This window comes from Rhinopithecus bieti, unplaced genomic scaffold (genome assembly GCF_001698545.2).
Source record: "Rhinopithecus bieti isolate Rb0 unplaced genomic scaffold, ASM169854v2 scaffold_65, whole genome shotgun sequence".
Classification (NCBI taxonomy): Eukaryota; Metazoa; Chordata; class Mammalia; order Primates; family Cercopithecidae; genus Rhinopithecus; species Rhinopithecus bieti.
Genome location: NW_016803344.1, coordinates 6,091,539 through 6,110,160, shown reverse-complemented (window position 1 = coordinate 6,110,160; position 18,622 = coordinate 6,091,539). Strand labels below are relative to the sequence as shown.

The 18,622-nt window shown below is 40.8% G+C and overlaps 1 protein-coding gene and 1 long non-coding RNA gene across 8 annotated transcripts in view; one reads left to right on the top strand and one right to left on the bottom strand.

Moving 5' to 3' along the window:
- The window catches only part of NCOA6 (nuclear receptor coactivator 6), a 73,299-nt gene that overhangs the window by 25,039 nt on the left and 29,638 nt on the right, over positions 1–18,622 (top strand). For 4 of the 6 annotated variants that reach the window (XM_017878753.1, XM_017878745.1, XM_017878777.1 and 1 more), the window contains exons 4-8: positions 3,132–3,260; positions 3,959–4,843; positions 7,182–7,328; positions 11,191–12,307; positions 14,821–14,942. In XM_017878753.1, coding sequence (XP_017734242.1) covers positions 3,132–3,260; positions 3,959–4,843; positions 7,182–7,328; positions 11,191–12,307; positions 14,821–14,942 — 2,400 coding nt within the window. The remainder of the gene's footprint in view (positions 1–3,131; positions 3,261–3,958; positions 4,844–7,181; positions 7,329–11,190; positions 12,308–14,820; positions 14,943–18,622) is intronic. The other 2 variants (XM_017878766.1, XM_017878762.1) reach the window with 2 other exon arrangements.
- The window catches only part of LOC108533850 (uncharacterized), a 72,680-nt gene that overhangs the window by 52,119 nt on the left and 1,939 nt on the right, over positions 1–18,622 (bottom strand). The window lies entirely within an intron of this gene.

Genomic DNA, 18,622 nt, shown 5'->3' with positions numbered 1-18,622 from the left:
ATATCCCATATTTTTGGAAATGTAGTAATGCATTATAAATACTTAGTGATTTAAAAAAGCAATCCTGATGGAAATTAGACAATATTTAGAATGGAATTATGGGAATAATATATACTGAAATTTGTGAGATGTGGCCAATACAACACTTGGAAGAAATTTTAAGCCTTCAGAAATTTGTATTAATGAAGAAAGAACACCAACTGAAAATTAACAAGCTAGGTGTCTGACTTAAGAATTGAGCAGAGGGCCGGGCGCGGTGGCTCAAGCCTGTAATCCCAGCACTTTGGGAGGCCGAGACAGGCGGATCACGAGGTCAGGAGGTCCAGACCATCCTAGCTAACACGGTGAAACCCCGTCTCTACTAAAAAAAATACAAAAAACTAGCCGGGCGAGGTGGCGGGCGCCTGTAGTCCCAGCTACTCCGGAGGCTGAGGCACGAGAATGGCGTAAACCCAGGAGGCGGAGCTTTCAGTGAACTGAGATCTGGCCACTGCACTCCAGCCTGGGCAGCAGAGCGAGACTCTGTATCAAAAAAAAAAAAAAGAATTGAGCAGAGCAGTAAGTTATGAGGGAAATAATACAGATAAGAACAGAGATAAGTAAAATATGAATCAAAAAAACGGAACAGCAAAACCAAAAGATTCTCCTGCCTCAGCCTCTTGAGTAGCTGGAATTACAGGTGCCCACCACCTTGCCCGGCTAATTTTTGTATTTTTAGTAGAAATGGGAGTTTCACCATGTTGACCAGGCTGATCTCGTACCCCTGACCTCAAGTGATCCACCTGCCTCAGCCTCCCAAAGTGCTGGGATTACAGGCGTGAGCCAGCATCCCTGGCCCAAAAGATGTTTCTTTGAAAGGACAGCTAAAACTTATGAATGTGGTAAGACCACCAAAGAAGAAAAGAGGGCACAAACAATGTAAAGAATTAAAAAAGTACAAATTTTAAAAGGTGAATATTATAGTATATGAGTTATATATCATTTTTTTAAAAGAATAGAAAAAAAGATATTCCACAGTTAACTTTATGCTAATAAATTTTAGTGTTGGCAAAATTATAATTTAATAAAAATTGACTTAATAAGGCATTGAAAACTTGCAAAGTCTATAACCATTTAAGAAATTGAAATAAGGCCGGGCGCGGTGGCTCAAGCCTGTAATCCCAGCACTTTGGGAGGCCGAGGCGGGCGGATCACGAGGTCAGGAGATCGAGACCATCTTGGCTAACACGGTGAAACCCCGTCTCTACTAAAATACAAAAAATTAGCCGGGCATGGTGGCGGGCGCCTGTAGTCCCAGCTACTCGGAGGCTGAGGTGGGAGAATGGCATGAACCCGGGAGGCGGAGCTTGCAGTGAGCCGAGATCGCGCCACTGCACTCCAGCCTGGGCGACACAGCCAGACTCCGTCTCAAAAAAAAAAAGGAAATTGAAATAAAAATCTGTTTATCAATTAGTATGACCTATAGGCCCAGATGGTTTTACAGGAAAGTTTTATCAAACATTTAAAGAACAGATACACAGAGCATAGAAAAAGAAGAAAGATGCTTTCCCAGTCATTTTGAGGTTATTTTCACCTCGATGCCAAAAATCAAAGATGTCACAAAATTTGCCCTTCAAGCTAAATGTCATTTTCATTTTAGAATTTTTCATTGTTCTCTTATTCATACCTCAACATTCCTGAAAGTGTGCTTTGGCCTACTTAGTCCTGCAAGATGCTCCATGACAGAGAATTCTGTAGCCAAGGAAAGGAAAAGAGAATAAGTATAGGCGGTTATCACTTTTTTTTCTTGAAGACAGGCTCTTGCCCTGTTGCCTAGGCTGGAGAGCAGTGGCATGATCATAGCTCACTGCAGCCTCAAACTCCTGGGCTCAAGTGATCCTCCTGCCTCAGTGTCCTAAATAGCTAGGAATCCAGGCGCTTGCCACCACACTGGCTGATTTTTTTATTTTTTATAGAGATGGGATCTTGCTATATTGCCCAGGTTGGTCTCAAACTCCTGGCCTCAAACAATCCTCCCACCTTGGCCTCCACAAGCTCTGGGATTACAGGCATGAGCTACCATGCATGGCCTGTTTTCAGGAGCATGGATGATAAATTCTGAACAGTTTAGCAGTATCAGAAATTTTCAGATGTGGAGAAAGAGGAGTTCTCAAACTGCTAGTTTGAGTATAAATTGGTATAACCAACTTTTAAGAGCAGTTTACCAATATCTAGTAAAATTAAAGATGCTTAGACTTTAAAACCTAGCAATTCTAAGTATATAGTGTAAAAACACTCTCATATATCCACAAGAATTCATGACAAATACACAACATAGCAAAATTATAAGAATAAAGGAAAAATAAAACCTTAGTATTCATCAGCAGAAGGGTGGATATATGGTTCTATACCATGGAGCCCTTGTAACAGTCAAGAGAGATGTGGATCTCAAAAAATAACATTAAGTGAAAAAGGAAGCTGATGAAGAATGCATATAGTAAGGTGCCATTTATACAAAGATTAAAAGCATACAAAAAATGCTGTTTACCTACAGAAAAAGTGCAGTTTACCTACAGATACAGAAAAGGTCAATAAACATGCACAGAACTGTTAACCCCAATTGCAATAAGAGGGAGGAGGTGGAATGGAAGGAGTAGGGGGCTTCTGCTGTATCTACATATATATCTGAAGGAGATAAGAGCAAACTTTTTAAATTTAAAAAAGGTAGATGATGGGTGTAGAAACTTCCAGGCTGGGTGCAGTAGCTCACGCCTGTGGTCCCAGCACTTTGGGAGGGCTGGGCTGGAGGATCGCTTGAGCCCAGGAATTCGAGACCAGCCTAGGCAACATAGTGACCCCATCTCTATAAAATATAGAACAATTAGCTGGACACAGTGGTGTGTGCCTGTGGTCCCAGTGACATGTGCCCTTGGTCCCAGCTACTTGGGAGGCTGACTCGGAAGGATCACTTGGGCCCGGGAAGTCGAGGTGGCAGTGAGCTGTGATTGTGTCACTTGGCAGACTGGGCAACAGAGCTTGACCCTGTCAAAAAAAAACAAATTTTCTGTATCTTTTCATATTCTTGAAATAACTCATTAAAAAACAAAAATTGTGCCAATTCCAGTACTCTATTCTAGGGATCTTTTTTCTAGGAATAATAAGGATGAACAACCCTGCCACTGTTATGATACCCCCGGGTGGAAATGTGTCATCTTCCATGATGGCACCAGGCCACAATCCAGAGCTGCAGCCCAGGACTCCTCGCCCTGCTTCTCAGTCAGGTAATGACTTCCAATCTTTGAGGATGAAGAGTCTGAAACTTTCTGCACAGATCATTACAAAATTCAGTTATCTCTGATGCTGAATTTCTAATTTCCAAACTCACACTGTCACCTTCTTTACAAAATATGACCTGATTTCTTCGAGCTAAATGTCATTATTTTCTTTCAGAATTTCTCATTGTTTTCTTATCAGTTATACCATAACTTTTCTAAAAGCGTGCCTTGGCCTGCGTAGTCCTGCAAGATGCTCATTACATAGAATTCTGTAGTCAAGTAAATTTGGTAAATGCATCATTCTTTACCCTCCCTCCTGGAGATTCAAAAGTAACATATTGGAGGCACTGAAAGCCCTACAGTGAAGAAACCCATCCAAGTTTGTTAGGTTCTTTGTTTCCCAAACCTAATTGTTTTGTTTTCTTATAACGCTAATTAACATAGTTCTCCAGAATATGATTTGGTAAATACTGCTCTCCATGTTTTACATTTTGCTTTTAATGTCCACTACTGACCAAGCTCTTTTTAAGGCAGAATTCATCATCTTGGTATGTTGCTTCACACATAGAAGGTATTCACAAGCATTTATTTTATCAAATAGTACCAGCAGATTTTACTCTGTATATCCAGAATTACAAAGGCCACTGCTCTAGGATCTAGATTGCAGTAGGTTAATTATTGCTTTGTTGACTATCTTTAAACAGATGCAATGGATCCACTCCTCTCTGGGCTCCATATACAGCAGCAAAGTCATCCCTCAGGATCTTTAGCTCCCCCACACCACCCAATGCAGCCTGTCTCTGTGAACAGACAAATGAACCCAGCTAATTTTCCCCAGCTGCAGCCGCAGCAGCAGCAACAACAACAACAACAGCAGCAGCAGCAGCAGCAGCAGCAGCAGCAGCAACAACAACAGTTGCAGGCAAGACCCCCACAGCAGCATCAGCAACAACAACCACAGGGAATTCGACCCCAGTTTACTTCCCCAACTCAGGTGCCTGTTCCTCCAGGCTGGAACCAGCTGCCTTCTGGAGCCCTTCAACCTCCTCCAGCCCAGGGTTCTCTGGGCACAATGACTGCAAACCAAGGGTGGAAGAAGGCTCCCTTGCCTGGCCCAATGCAACAGCAACTCCAGGCAAGACCATCCTTAGCTACGGTACAGACGCCTTCCCACCCTCCCCCTCCATATCCCTTTGGCAGCCAGCAAGCCTCACAAGCCCACACAAACTTTCCTCAGATGAGCAACCCAGGCCAGTTCACAGCTCCTCAGATGAAGAGTTTGCAGGGAGGGCCCTCTAGGGTCCCAACTCCCCTGCAGCAGCCCCACCTCACCAACAAGTCTCCTGCCTCCTCACCCTCCTCCTTCCAGCAGGGATCCCCTGCATCCTCCCCAACGGTTAACCAAACTCAGCAGCAGATGGGACCAAGGCCACCTCAAAATAACCCACTTCCCCAGGGATTTCAGCAGCCTGTCAGCTCTCCGGGTCGGAATCCTATGGTTCAACAGGGAAATGTGCCACCTAACTTCATGGTGATGCAGCAGCAACCACCAAACCAGGGGCCACAGAGTTTACATCCAGGCCTAGGAGGTGAGGAACACTGTAGCTATTTGTGTTGGTAAATTTCCTGGAGCTAGATCTTAGTAGAACTTCAGTTTTTAGAGTTAGTGGAGGGAGTGAAATAAGGATGTAATTATTTGGTTTTGTGGATATGGTGGTGACACTTGATATAACTTAGTTAACTTGATACATTATGCAGCATCTTACTAGTTAAATTTAAGCTAGCTCTCTGAACTGAAATTCAGGTAAAAGTCAACGTAGAGATGTTCATTTTGTTTTCAAATTATTTTGCTTGATCTTGTACTAGTAAATTAAAATGTCCAGAAGAAAATGCATTTTGTTAACAATTTAAACTTCTGAGTTGCTGAAAATTAAGATTATACAATAGAGCAGAAATAAAAAGAACAGGGTCTCACTGAAGAAAAGGCCCTTTTAGTTATCAGTTTTTATAATCCTAGTTAATAAAATAGTAAGCATGGTACTTGTTACGTTTGATTAAAGTATTAAAGGGGAATAAGTTCAGAAATCATTGACTTTTATAGTTTTATAATGCCAATGCCTGCTCCTTAGAGAGGGAATTCCACCAGTTATACCTAAAGGAGATTTATTTATTTATTTTGTAAGGTGCCTCTTGTATGAAGAAAAAGCAATGGAGCTTAATGTGTGAGAGGTAAAACGATTACAGTAAAACTTATCCATCTCCATGTTTATTATTTATTCTTATTAATCATTGATCTAGTGCACATGAATGTGCTTGGAGCTTTTCAGTAAGGTATAGAGTATCAGTAATACTGTCATCTGATAAACATACTCCCCACCAAAAGACACCCATTGCCTACCCAGAAAAAAATCCTTGCATCTTTAGTGCGACATAGCAAAGGCATGTTCCCATGGTTTCTGGTGAAGTTAAGTTGCTCATCAGCCTTTCACTCTCTTGTAATTAATTTTGCTGACATGCAGGCTCTAATATTTGAATCGTAAGGAGTTCTTAGAAAATGCAAGAATGTTTCAGCTCCAAATTTCACTGTTCTGGGTATCTAGCCCTGGATCAGTGGAAGCTGGGTAGTCCCTCCTGCAAATGTGATTACTGATATAATTACAGTGGGAGCATGCAAATGGGACTTGTCACTGTTAAAGAAAGGACAAATGCATATTTGTCTACAAAGAGTTTTTCAGGACATTGAAAATTTGGCCCTTAAAAAAATAAATGGCTGGGCGCAGTAGCTCACGCCTGTAATCCCAGCACTTTGGGAGGCCGAGGCGGGCGAATCACCTGAGGTCAGGAGTTCGAGACCAGCCTAGCCAACATGGTGAAACCCCATCTCGACTAAAAATACAAAAATTAGCCGGGTGTGGTGGTGCACACCTATAATCCCAGCTACTCGGGAGGCTGAGGCAGGGAGAATTGCTTGAACCTGGGAGGAGGAGGTTGCAGTGAGCCGAGATTGTGCCACCACACTCCAGCCTGGGCAACAGAGCGAGACTCTGTCTCAAAAAATAAAAATAAAAGTAAATGAATGAATATAATAAATTTTTAAGTGAGTTTAGGTCTTGATGCTTTCATAGAGCAGATGATATGCTTACCTAGGTGATCTGGCCACATCAAGGCCTGTGTTGTAAATGATAAGTGGGTTCTGAGATTCTCATTATTACAAATTTTCTAAAATTAGCCCTTCCAAAAAGGAACTGATACTTGAGAAAGATTCCATTAGAGTATAGTTTTTGGTACCAAAGCTGTCAGAATCACAGCAAACCTTATGAGAGGAAAGCGTAATGATTAATATAGCATCACTTTGAAGCTCCCATGAACTGTTTCCAATCTGTCTCTTCCAAAGAGACAAGCGCAATATTGGGGGGAAATTTTCTGCAAAGGAGATTGTCATCAGTTTCCCTCAAAGGAAAAAAAATCACCAATCTATCCTTAATATCAGGACCCATCTCTTTGTTTTATACTATTTCACATCAATTTGTTTGAAATGAGAGAATTTAGCATATTCCTTTGGTGCCTGTGTTAAAATATGTAAAGTTTTGGGGTCCATTGTTAATTACAGAGAAAAGTGAGCCCTCAAACCTTGCTGTGGCGTGGCCTCAGATCACATTTAGGGAGCAGATTGCCATCTTTTCCTTGGCATGTTCTAAGTGTAAATTTTTTAGTATTTATTTTTCATTTTGACAATGCCTCATATAAGAGATTGTGTTGATTTTTTTAACCATCTTTCCCAACCTTATTATTAAAGATCCTACCAGTGTGACAGAGAGAGCTAAGCCAGTGGAGACTTCATGCAGCTCATCCTTCCTTATTCATTCCATATCTAAGCAAAGGTATAAATTTGCTAGGTAACTGCCTTACTCATTGTTTTCTATTAAGGAATGCCTAAACGCCTCCCACCTGGCTTCTCAGCAGGACAGGCCAATCCGAATTTTATGCAAGGTCAGGTGCCTTCGACCACAGCAACCACCCCTGGGAATTCAGGAGCCCCTCAGCTGCAAGCAAATCAAAATGTTCAGCATGCAGGTTTGTTTTCTGTGATTTGTTCAGCCAGCATTTATTGAGCATTGTGTGGTAGACTTGATAGACAACAGGAGTATACAGATAAATAGTAAGTCTTGGTCTCTCCCCTTAATTTCAAGCCCAAAATAATTATTCTTTCAGGGCAGTAACTTTTGTCAATGTATCAAAAGTCGGTAAAATGTCACAGGAACTCAGAAACATCTAAAAGGAGATGGAACTTGAGTTAGAGCAGGAATCAGCAGTTTGTTTTGTTTTTTTTTTTTTCTCTGAAGGGGCAGATAGTAAATATTTTTGACTTTTCAGGTTATATAGTCTCTTGTTGGAGCTACTCAACTTTGTTATGATACCACAGAAAGTAGCCATAGACAATACATAAACGAGCATGGCAGCATTCCAAGCGCTTGTTTATTTACAAACCAGCAGAGGGCCATAGTTTGCTGACCCCTGAGTTAGAGCTTGCTCAGGTAGTAAAAGGGAAAAAGGCATTTCTGGCAAATGAAAACCACAGACACAAAGGCATGGAGGCATGTTTGGACAACTGCAACTTTTTACATCTCTACATGATACATGTTAAACTTTGTTTATGCTGAGTGTCTGAATTCTTGTTTACAGTGCGATATTTTTCAAACTTCTTCAGTTCAGATTTAATACCAACAGTTACTACAAAAAGAAGAAATTTTGGATAGGAAATAAGATACAGGGGAATGGCTAAAAAGTATTTGCAAAGCAGTAATGTATAAGCAAACTTCATGTTTCTGGTTGCTTAAGGACCACATGACTAATCCTCTTACCCTTTCTCGTTGAAGCAGTTTGGACTGAGGTAGTGCAACTAGTTTCTGAACTCTCAACCCCCCTGGAGTTAATTTAGTAATGTGACTCCAACTTTAATTGTAAATCACTAAGGAATGAGACAAAAATCTGACTTTTACAAAAAAAGTTCACACTATTTCTGGCAGGGTAACGGAAGGGTAGTGCAAACTGCTTAAATTTCCCTATCTGCTAAAGCAAAACTTCATTCCTGAGTTACATGAATTCGTGTTTTTTTTTGTTTGTTTGTTTGTTTTGTTTTGTTTTTTGAGATGGAGACTCACTCTGTTGCCCAGGTTGGAGTGCAGTGGCACGATCTCAGCTCACTGCAGCCTCCACCTCCCGGGTTCAGGCAATTCTCTGCCTCAGCCTCCTGAGTAGCTGGGATTACAGGCACCGGCCACCACACCTGGCTAATTTTTGTATTTTTAGTAGAGACGGGATTTCACCATGTTGGCCAGGCTGGTCTTGAACTCCTGACCTCATGATCCACCCGCCTCAGCCTCCCAGAGTGCTGGGATTACAGGCATGAGCCACCGTCTGGCGAATTCATTTTTTTTATAGAAAGTTTTAAAACAGGCAGGGTGCGGTGGCTCACGCCTATAATCCCAGCACTTTGAGAGGCTGAGGCAGGCGGATCACTTGAGATCGTAAGTTTGAGACCATCCTGGCCAACGTGGTGAAACCCTGTCTCTACTAAAAATACAAAAAAATTAGCCGGGCATGGTGGCGCACACTTGTAATCCCAGCTACTTAAGAGGCTGAGACGGAGGTTCACTTGAACCTGGGAGGCAGAGGTTGCGGTGAGCTGAGATCACACCACTGCACTCCAGCCTGGGCAACAGAGAGAGACTCCATCTCAAAAAAAAAAGTAAGTTTTAAAACAATGACAAAATCATTTCTCATTGTTGCACCCTATCATAGCTATTTTGTGTTTTTATATGGTACCTTCCACGTGTACATTTTTTCGTTTGTTTTCTTTTTGTTTTGTTTTGTTGTTTTTTTTTTTGAGATGGAGTTTTGCTCTTGTGCCCAAGCTGAAGTGCAGTGGTGTAGTCTCGGCTCACTGCAGTCTCTGCCTCCCAGGTTCAAGCGTTTTTCTGTTTCAGCTTCCCAAGTAGCTGGGATTACATGCCCCGCTAATTTTTTAATTTTTAGTAGAGATGGGGTGTCACCATGTTGGCCAGGCTAGTCTAGAACTCCTGACCTCAGGTGATCCACCCACCTCGGCCTTCTAAAGTGTTGGGATTACAGGCCACTGTGCCTGGCCCACATGTACATGTTTTGATTTCCCCATCCTATCTAAAGTAGCTCTACTCCTGTCTCTTTTCTCTTCTCTTACCCTATTTTCTCTTGTTAGCTTTTACTGCTTCCTGAAAAAATACTTGTCTGTTTGTTAATTGTGTCTCTTGCCAGTTAGACTGTAGGCTCCAAGGATGCAGGGATTTGGTCTGTCTTGTTTATTGATGTTACCTCAGCACCAAAATGCCTTCCACATATTAGGTACTTACTGAATAATTGTCAGTTGAGTGAATATACACAGTATATTTAGTGTATACAAGCATATACAGTGGTCATGGAGTTCCACTTTGAGTTTATAAGGCTGGTTTAGAAAATCTTCCTTGGAGTTCAGGAAAAGTCTGGATAGTGTGAACAAGGTAGTTTGCCCCCTGCCTTCATAGTTGGAGCATGGACTGGCTTCATAACTTCATTATAGGGAACTTTCTAGTCCCCATTTAAAGGTGAAAAATAAGGCCAAGTGCGGTGGCTCATGCCTGTAATCCCAGCACTTTGGGAGGCTGAGGCAGGTGGATCACCTGAGGTCAGGAGTTTGAGACCAGCCTGACCAACATGGTGAAACCCTGTCTCTACTAAAAATACAAAAGTTAGCTGGGTGTGCTGTTGTGCACCTGTAGTTTCAGCTACTGGGGAGGCTGAGGCATGAAAATCACTTGAACCCAGGAGGTGGAGGTTGCAATGAGCTGAGGTTGCACCAGAGCGAGATTCTGTCTCAAAAACAAAACAACAGAAAAAGTGAAAAATAAAAGGGATAAAATAAACTACAAAGTTATTCAATTAAATGGGGAGATAATGCAAGTAGCTATAGGAAAATTCCAAAGACCCAGTAAATAAATAAGCACTACAGCAAGGCGGGTAGCAACTTTTGTCTAAATTAGAAATAGCTGAGAAGACTAGGACATGTGCCACATGATTCACCAGGGACTGTGCAGGATTTGCAGCTTCCAGATGGGTCATCTAGTCAGTTGGCTCCCACCAGAGGCTCAGCTTCCAGATCAAGATTAACTACTTTTTACCACATCAGGGCAGAGGAAACCTGTCCTTGGTGTTCTTTTCTTTGAAGTGCAGCATCCAGATATCACACACGTAGCCTTTGAGAGTCATTATTATTATAGTTTTCCAAGAAGCATTTTTAAATGTCCTCATCATTGTTGAGGTTTTCCGAAGAGGACACTTCACATTCTTTGTTTCTCTGGCTCATTTATAGCAGAGTTATTTCACAGCCTATAGTGCTTTTTAAATTTAATTTTATTTATTTTTTGAGATAAATAATTAAGAGGGTTTCTCTCTGTCACCAGGCTGGACTGCAATGGCGTGATCTTTGCTCACTTCAACCTCCACCTCCCAGGCTCAAGCAATTCGCCTGCCTCAGCCTTCCAAAGTGCTGGGATTACAGGCATGAACCACCCGAGCCCCGCCACTACAAGTCATTTTAAAACAATGAGATGCTGCCTTTCTCATTATTTAATCTGAAAGAAAGTAAACTTTCTTAATCTTTGATATGTTAAATCTTTAAGATACCATATGGGAATATAGAAACTTTCTCCTTCTCTATTATATGGTCATTGGGAATGTAAGCATTTATCCCACAGCCACATCTTCATAGTTTAGAAAACTCACAGGAAGTATGTCAACAGCACATTTATGTTGGTCAGTGGATGTATGGGTGATGGATGTCTTTCTGAGTAATGTAACTTGAGTATCTTAATACCAATAAGATAAAAATATTTCTGAAACTATGACTTTTTTTTTTTTTAAGGTGGTCAAGGAGCTGGTCCTCCTCAAAACCAGATGCAGGTGTCCCACGGGCCACCAAATATGATGCAGCCCAGCCTCATGGGAATTCATGGCAACATGAACAATCAGCAGGCTGGTAGTTCTGGGGTTCCACAAGTGAACCTCAGCAACATGCAAGGCCAGCCCCAGCAGGGCCCACCATCTCAACTGATGGGCATGCACCAGCAGATCGTGCCCTCCCAGGGCCAGATGGTCCAGCAACAAGGAACCTTGAACCCTCAGAACCCTATGATCCTTTCAAGGGCCCAGCTTATGCCACAGGGCCAGATGATGGTGAACCCTCCAAGCCAAAATCTTGGGCCCTCGCCCCAAAGGATGACCCCACCCAAGCAGATGCTTTCCCAGCAGGGCCCACAAATGATGGCGCCACATAACCAGATGATGGGGCCTCAGGGACAGGTTTTGCTCCAACAGAACCCAATGATAGAGCAGATCATGACCAATCAAATGCAGGGGAATAAGCAACAGTTTAACACTCAGAACCAATCCAGTGTCATGCCGGGACCAGCCCAGATAATGAGGGGACCAACTCCGAACATGCAAGGAAATATGGTGCAGTTTACAGGACAGATGTCAGGACAGATGTTGCCCCAGCAAGGGCCTGTGAACAACAGTCCATCTCAGGTTATGGGGATTCAGGGGCAGGTCCTGCGGCCACCAGGGCCCAGCCCACACATGGCCCAGCAGCATGGTGATCCTGCTACTACGGCAAATAATGATGTCAGTTTGTCTCAGATGATGCCTGATGTTAGCATGCAACAAACCAACATGGTCCCCCCTCATGTGCAGGCCATGCAGGGAAACAGTGCCTCGGGAAACCACTTCTCAGGCCATGGGATGTCTTTCAATGCGCCTTTCAGTGGAGCTCCCAATGGAAATCAGATGTCCTGTGGTCAAAATCCAGGCTTCCCAGTCAATAAGGATGTCACGCTAACGAGCCCATTGTTGGTCAACTTATTGCAGAGTGATATCTCTGCAGGCCATTTTGGGGTAAACAATAAGCAAAATAATACCAACGCAAATAAACCAAAGAAGAAGAAACCCCCTCGGAAGAAGAAAAACAGTCAGCAAGATCTAAAGTAGGTTGTGATGGTTTTGCCTCAAATTTTATTCGTTTGTTTTCTATGTGGATAACCTTTTTTGATGGAAAATTTTACATAATATAAAACTAGAATAGCATAATGAAATCCCCCTGCTTCAACAATTATCAACTCATAGCTTATCTTGCCTTCGTCTGTACTCTCTTCCATTACCCTCTTGAGTATTTCAAAGCAAATTCACTTGGTAAATATTTCAGTGTGTGTCTCTAAAAGATAAGGACAGTTTTTAATATGCCCGCTCTCTAAAAGATAAGGACAGTTTTTAATATGCCCGCACAATATTGTTAGCACACCTAGAAAACTAATACTTCCTTAGTACTCTCATATCCAGTGTTCAAACTTCCCTGATTATCTCAAATTTTTTTCTTACAATTTGTTCAAATAAGGATCCAAACAAGATTCATATGTTGCAATTGGCTGGTATATCTCTTAATTCTACAGTGTCAGGGGGGTTTTGGCAATCAGAGCCTGAAAAGTAACCAGTGCTTCCATACGGTATCTCCACAAAGCACTGACTTCAGGCCTATGATGGCTATTGGGGAACCAGAGAGGCCAAATGTGTTTTGGAAATTAAAACTACTGCTGTCTCTCAAATAGAAATGGTTTTTTTGCACAGGTGCCTTTCCTTTAAAGGCTCTTTATCATCCCTAGAAGCTTAAAACCCCACGCTAAGATGATTGGACCTTTTAAATCAGTTACCCTTTCAGTAAACGTTCTCCAGGTGAGTTATATTGCAAGATCATAGCAGGAAAGGCAATTAACAATTTATATTTCATTTCCTGAAGCTAAGTATTAATTTGTGTTTCTGGGTTTGATAAAATGTTTCCAGAAGGAATATTCATTGAGCTATATTTTGTGCCTTTAATCATAAAACTAAAATTTAGAGACATTTATTATGAAGAAATAATGGCTAATGAATGTAAAACAGGTTAATTGAAACAAATTGTTAGAATTATAGAAAAAGAACCAAGAAACTTTATTTCAACAAGGTTAAATGTTCAAAATTAAACCAACTACCTTTATCCCAGCCTTCCCACAACATTCTTTGTACTGTGTTATATCATGCTCACTTGCTGCTTCTTGAATCTTATACTTTAAAAGCTTATCATGGTATATTATTAATAATCTATATTTTCTGAATTCAAACTTAATTATCTAATTTTCTGATAGCTCTTTCTCAGTTAAATTCTTTACTAGTATCAATCCGTGGGAATAATTATTTAATAAATATTTTATTCTCTCGATAGTCTGGGAGTAAAATTGCAAGGTTATTCATTTGCCTCTAGTGTGTGCATTTTTTGCCATCTTCACCAGCCCTTAGGGAAATTGCTTAGGTCTACAAATTGTGAAAGCGACCTTATACAGCATCAGGACTCCTAGGAAAGGGAGACAGTGGGTTTACAGGAAAAGTACCTGCTTCCAGCTCTACCACTAGTTCACTGTGAAATCTTGGGCCTGTTTCACACATCTTTTTGGGCCTTTGTTTTCTCATTCATAACATGAAGGGGCTGGACCAGATATTTGAGATTTCTTAGCTCTACAATTTTCTGAAAGTAAAGGTTACCACTGAATCTTTGCCTGTAATTTAAAGTGAGAGAAGTTTTACGAGGAGCAACTTGTTACAGGGGTCTGGATGTGCTAAAGATCTGCTTCAGGTTCTAAATTTCCATGTGCTAGGGGGCTTTTAAAATGGATTTTGTTGGCTTATGAAACTGTACACAGTAGAGTGAGAAAAAACCCTACCTGGAAGTGGGTGAACAAAATCAGGGCAAAGGGAAACTAAAGATAGAAAAGTACAATTAGTACTGAGATTACAAACAAAATGAGGCCCGTGAGCAGTCTTGTTCTTTGAGAATGTGGATGTTAGTAGCTACATTTTCTTCATTTTTTTCTTCCCCACTAAAAATTTTAAGCTACACCCGGGTAAAAGTGAAGGCGTCTCAAACCCAATAGAGATGTCTGCACATTCTGCAGCAAAATTTTTGTTGTGGTGGTCTCAATCTTTATTTGTTCTCTAAACACCATTTCCATCAGCCAACCTATACGACCTTTTGCAAGGTGTTATGAATTGAGCCCCCACTGTTATATCCACAAAAAAGAAGCAATCAGACCCCTTAGTTGAATTTGATCGCTACATTGAAGATAGTGTGGTTTCACAGGAATAATACCTTATAACATTGATAGCCCTATGATCAAGTCTTAAAAACATCTAAGGAATGGGTGATTACATGAAAATTATTGCATCAGGAATTTGTGGAAAGCATTTTGAGTAAATACAGTGCTGTTAGATTAAGTGGATTTTAACATTTAATGAAATTGCCAGATAATTTTTGTGCCAATATTTAATGTTTTATCCAAACTAGAGAGAGATGAATAATGGTAATACAAACATTTTAGTTCTTCAGAAATAGGGGAAGGGTTAAGCTAGTTTTGTGTATTTTCTATGCAACTTATTCTAAAATATGTTACTTTTTTTTTTTTTTTTTTTTAAGCACCCCAGATACTCGCCCAGCTGGTCTGGAAGAGGCTGATCAGCCACCATTGCCTGGAGAACAAGGAATTAACTTGGATAACTCAGGCCCTAAACTGCCAGAATTTTCAAACCGGCCACCAGGTGATAAAATGTTAGCTAGATTATACACTTATCACATGTGCATGTGGCATCACAAGGCTTCATTGTCTTCGAGGAAACAATAGTATTTTATTTTTTTCTGCTAACTAGTCTACTTCAGTGATTTAATGTGTCTCGCCTTGGTATTAAGTAAAAATTTCAAATATAACTTTTGAAGGCACATACACACATTCTATTCAAATTTGTTATTTTAAGTCCTCATAAAATCGGACTGAAATGTGGTTGGGCACGATGGCTCATCCACCTGTAATCCCAGTACTTTGGGAGGCCAAGGTGAGCAGATTGCTTGAGCCCAAGTGTTCAAGACCAGCCTGGGCAACATGGTGAAACTTTGTCTCTACAAAATTTTTTTTTAAATTAGCCGGGTATGGTGACACACACCTATAGTCCCAACTACTCAGGAGGCTGAGGTGGGAGCATTACCTGAGCCCAGGAAATCGAAGTTGCAGTGAGCCATGATCGTGCCACTGCACTCCAGCCTGGGCTACAGGGGTGAGACCCTGTCTCAAAAACAAAAAACCCTGAAATGTGAAGTGCCTCTTTATTCTTGTCAATGTCAAGGTTCTAGTTGGCATCAGAACAGGATAAGATTAAATGGAGAGATGATTTCACTCTAATCCTGCTTACCTGCCTTTCCTGCAGCATTTCTTCCTGGGGCTTTTTCAAAGCAGGGAACTACCAGGGTTTAAAACAAGATGATCTTTTTTATAGCAGTTTCATTATTGAGTCTTTAAAATATAAAAAAGATATAAAGAAATAAAAGACACACCCATTTTTCTGCCACGTAGGTTAATAATTTATAATAAATAGGACCAATATTGGAAGCCCCCTTTGTTGTACCCTCTCTGATTATAAAATAATGCTATCCTTTAAATGTTGAAAAATTATGTCAAAGATGGAAAAGCTCCTAAAACTAATTCATTCAAACATAGATATTATAGAACCAAGGCCAGCTGCCACAATATCTCTAAACCTGGTTATCTTGGCCTGAGCAATGACTTGTAACTTTATTCCCCTATGACACGGTTGAAGATGCACAATCCTTCACACTTAGGCTACTCTCCCCTGTGTGTACAGAGGGTATGTTTTGTTTCTTCCTCACTAGTTATTTCAGCTCCTTTTTGGCATGAAAATGAGAGTGACATTATTTTAGGAATAAACTTTAATCTACCCCTGATTTATGTATTTTAAAAGTGAATCCAAACAAAAAGCTAAATCCATCATTATATCAATATTTTGTGTTATTTATTACAAATTGTTTGGGCATATCACACTTCCCATGAGTGAGATGCAGCAGCATAGCTGAGACTGGGTGGTCATCAGTCTTTGGGGAGTATGTCCAGAAGGCATTGAGAGCAGGAACATGCCTTCTTGCCTCAGATACATCTGAACTCTTCTATATTATATGAATCCCAGGGTCTTTGTATACATTTATTGCCTTCTTTCTGCAAACTGGGGACCTGCAGGCTGAATTTGGCCTATAATGGGTTTGAGTTGCTATGCAGTGTCTTAAACAAAAGTCTGAATTTAAATGCCTTTAAACAGGGCATCTGCTCTGCAGTTTGGCACTGTTGACAGGACTCTTGCTATCTTATACCAGTCCACTTCTATTCTCTACTACCTGCCTGACCCCTAAAGGCATAGGAGTTTGCATTCCCTGAGTAATAAATTTGGTTTGTGATTGTGTTATGGGCACTGTGTGTGTCCTGGCACTCTTAACCATTCTGTCACATCAACCCCAATCTGTCTTATCATTAGTGCCTTTTGGACTGCTGCCTCCAGCTTCTAGACTCTGTAGCAGCCATGCCCTTAACTGTTACCTTTAAGGGGCTGCTGTATTGTCTATGCTGTCCTCTTTGGTATTTACTGTCTGGTGGGCTGATTTTAAAGATAAAAGGCATCCATGTCATAGCCCTGACATCAACAGGCTTTTGCAGAAATTACGATTTTCTTAATGTGGGAACCCAGACTGAATGTGAAAAATAGGAACCAGCTATATTTGACTATATAGTCTAAAGGACAATTGAACCATAGAAATGCCATATGTTATTGGCTTTATAAAGGTCAAGAAGTTACTTGGGCCTAAAATAAAACAGGATTTTTTAAAAAATCTTCAAAACTGGATTCTACACATTGTATTCGTTGATACCATGGAAATCTTTGGCCAGAAGACATTAATTAGCTATTGAGTACTGAGTCTGACCCACAAAATTTGGTAGCTGCTCTATGAAAATGTTGAGTCAGCATTTCTTTTGACTGCCAGAGCCAATTACTCTTATTCCTACACCTTCTTAAAACCTCCCCAATGTACTCTTCATGCAACAATGGAATAAATCTAGTTTGTGGAACTGGAATTGTATCCCATATATGCACAGCTGTATGCCCACATTTTCCCACAGAACCACCGTTATTCTTGGTTTGCGTATCTTTTTTTTTTTTTTTTTTTTTTTTTTTTTTTTTTTTTTTTTTTTTTTTTTTTTTGAGACGGAATTTTGCTTTTGTTGCCCAGGCTGGAGTGCAATGGCGCGATCTTGGCTCACCACAACCTCTGCCTCCCGGGTTCAAGTGATTGTCCTGCCTCAGCCTCCCGAGTAGCTGGGATTACAGGCATGTGCTACTATGCCCAGCTAATTTTGTATTTTTCTTAGAGACGGGGTTTCACCATGTTGGTCAGGCTGGTCTCGAACCCCTGACCTCAGGTGATCTGCCCGCCTCGGCCTCCCAAAGTGCTGGGATTACAGGCATGAGCCACCGCACCTGACCAGTTTGTGATCTTTTTATCTTTTCTGATTGTAAGGTTTTGGTTCTAAAATGCCAAGTAAAATCTTCACAAAAAAGAGAATAATTTGAGATGTTGCCCTCTGCATATCCAGAAGATATTGTCCTTCAGGGTTCTTTTCCCAAAATTATTTTTTATTCCCGAGGGCTATGCTTCCGCCTTACTTATTCTCCAACTGTGGATTCATGGAAAATATTCTCCAAGTAGAGATTTGCATGTAAGAAAGTTAAGTGCAAATTAATATCCATAAAAACTTCAGTGCCCTAATTTTATTTTCAATGTGTATATCAGCTTCCATTAACTCCTACTGTTTATTAAACTGATTTACATCTGAGGGGCAATTTTAATTCAGTTGGTTTCCCCCAAAGGATTAATCCTGAAGGAAGCGGCATAGTGTATGGAGCCAATGAATTGGAATAATTTTAAATTCCTCTTTCTTAAGGAACTGAATCCTAGAATTTTATATTTTACTTCTGTTGAAAGAATAAAAAGGCTGTCTTCAATGCTGTTATTTTCAACAAAACCACATCTTTAAAAAAATTATTCCCATACTAACAGAAGAAGTGAATCCTAAATGCTTTACTTCATTCACAAGTACATTGAAATATTGATTATGACTACATGAGATCTGAATCTTGGGTAGACAGGCACTTGCTGTTAATGGAGTTTTTCTCATTTCATCTGAATGTTTGGCTGGTATAGACACAGCCATTTTCAGTGCATAGCACAGAAAATCAGGCTCTTAGTACAGTCATGGCTCATTCAGACCCTACACACCAAGGAGCTCCAGGTTTTTTGATGCTTTGCTTTTTGCTTCCTTAAGCACTGTGCCCCTTTTGCTTATGTCAAGTAATGAGGGGCTGCCCCCTGCCCCAGGAGTGGG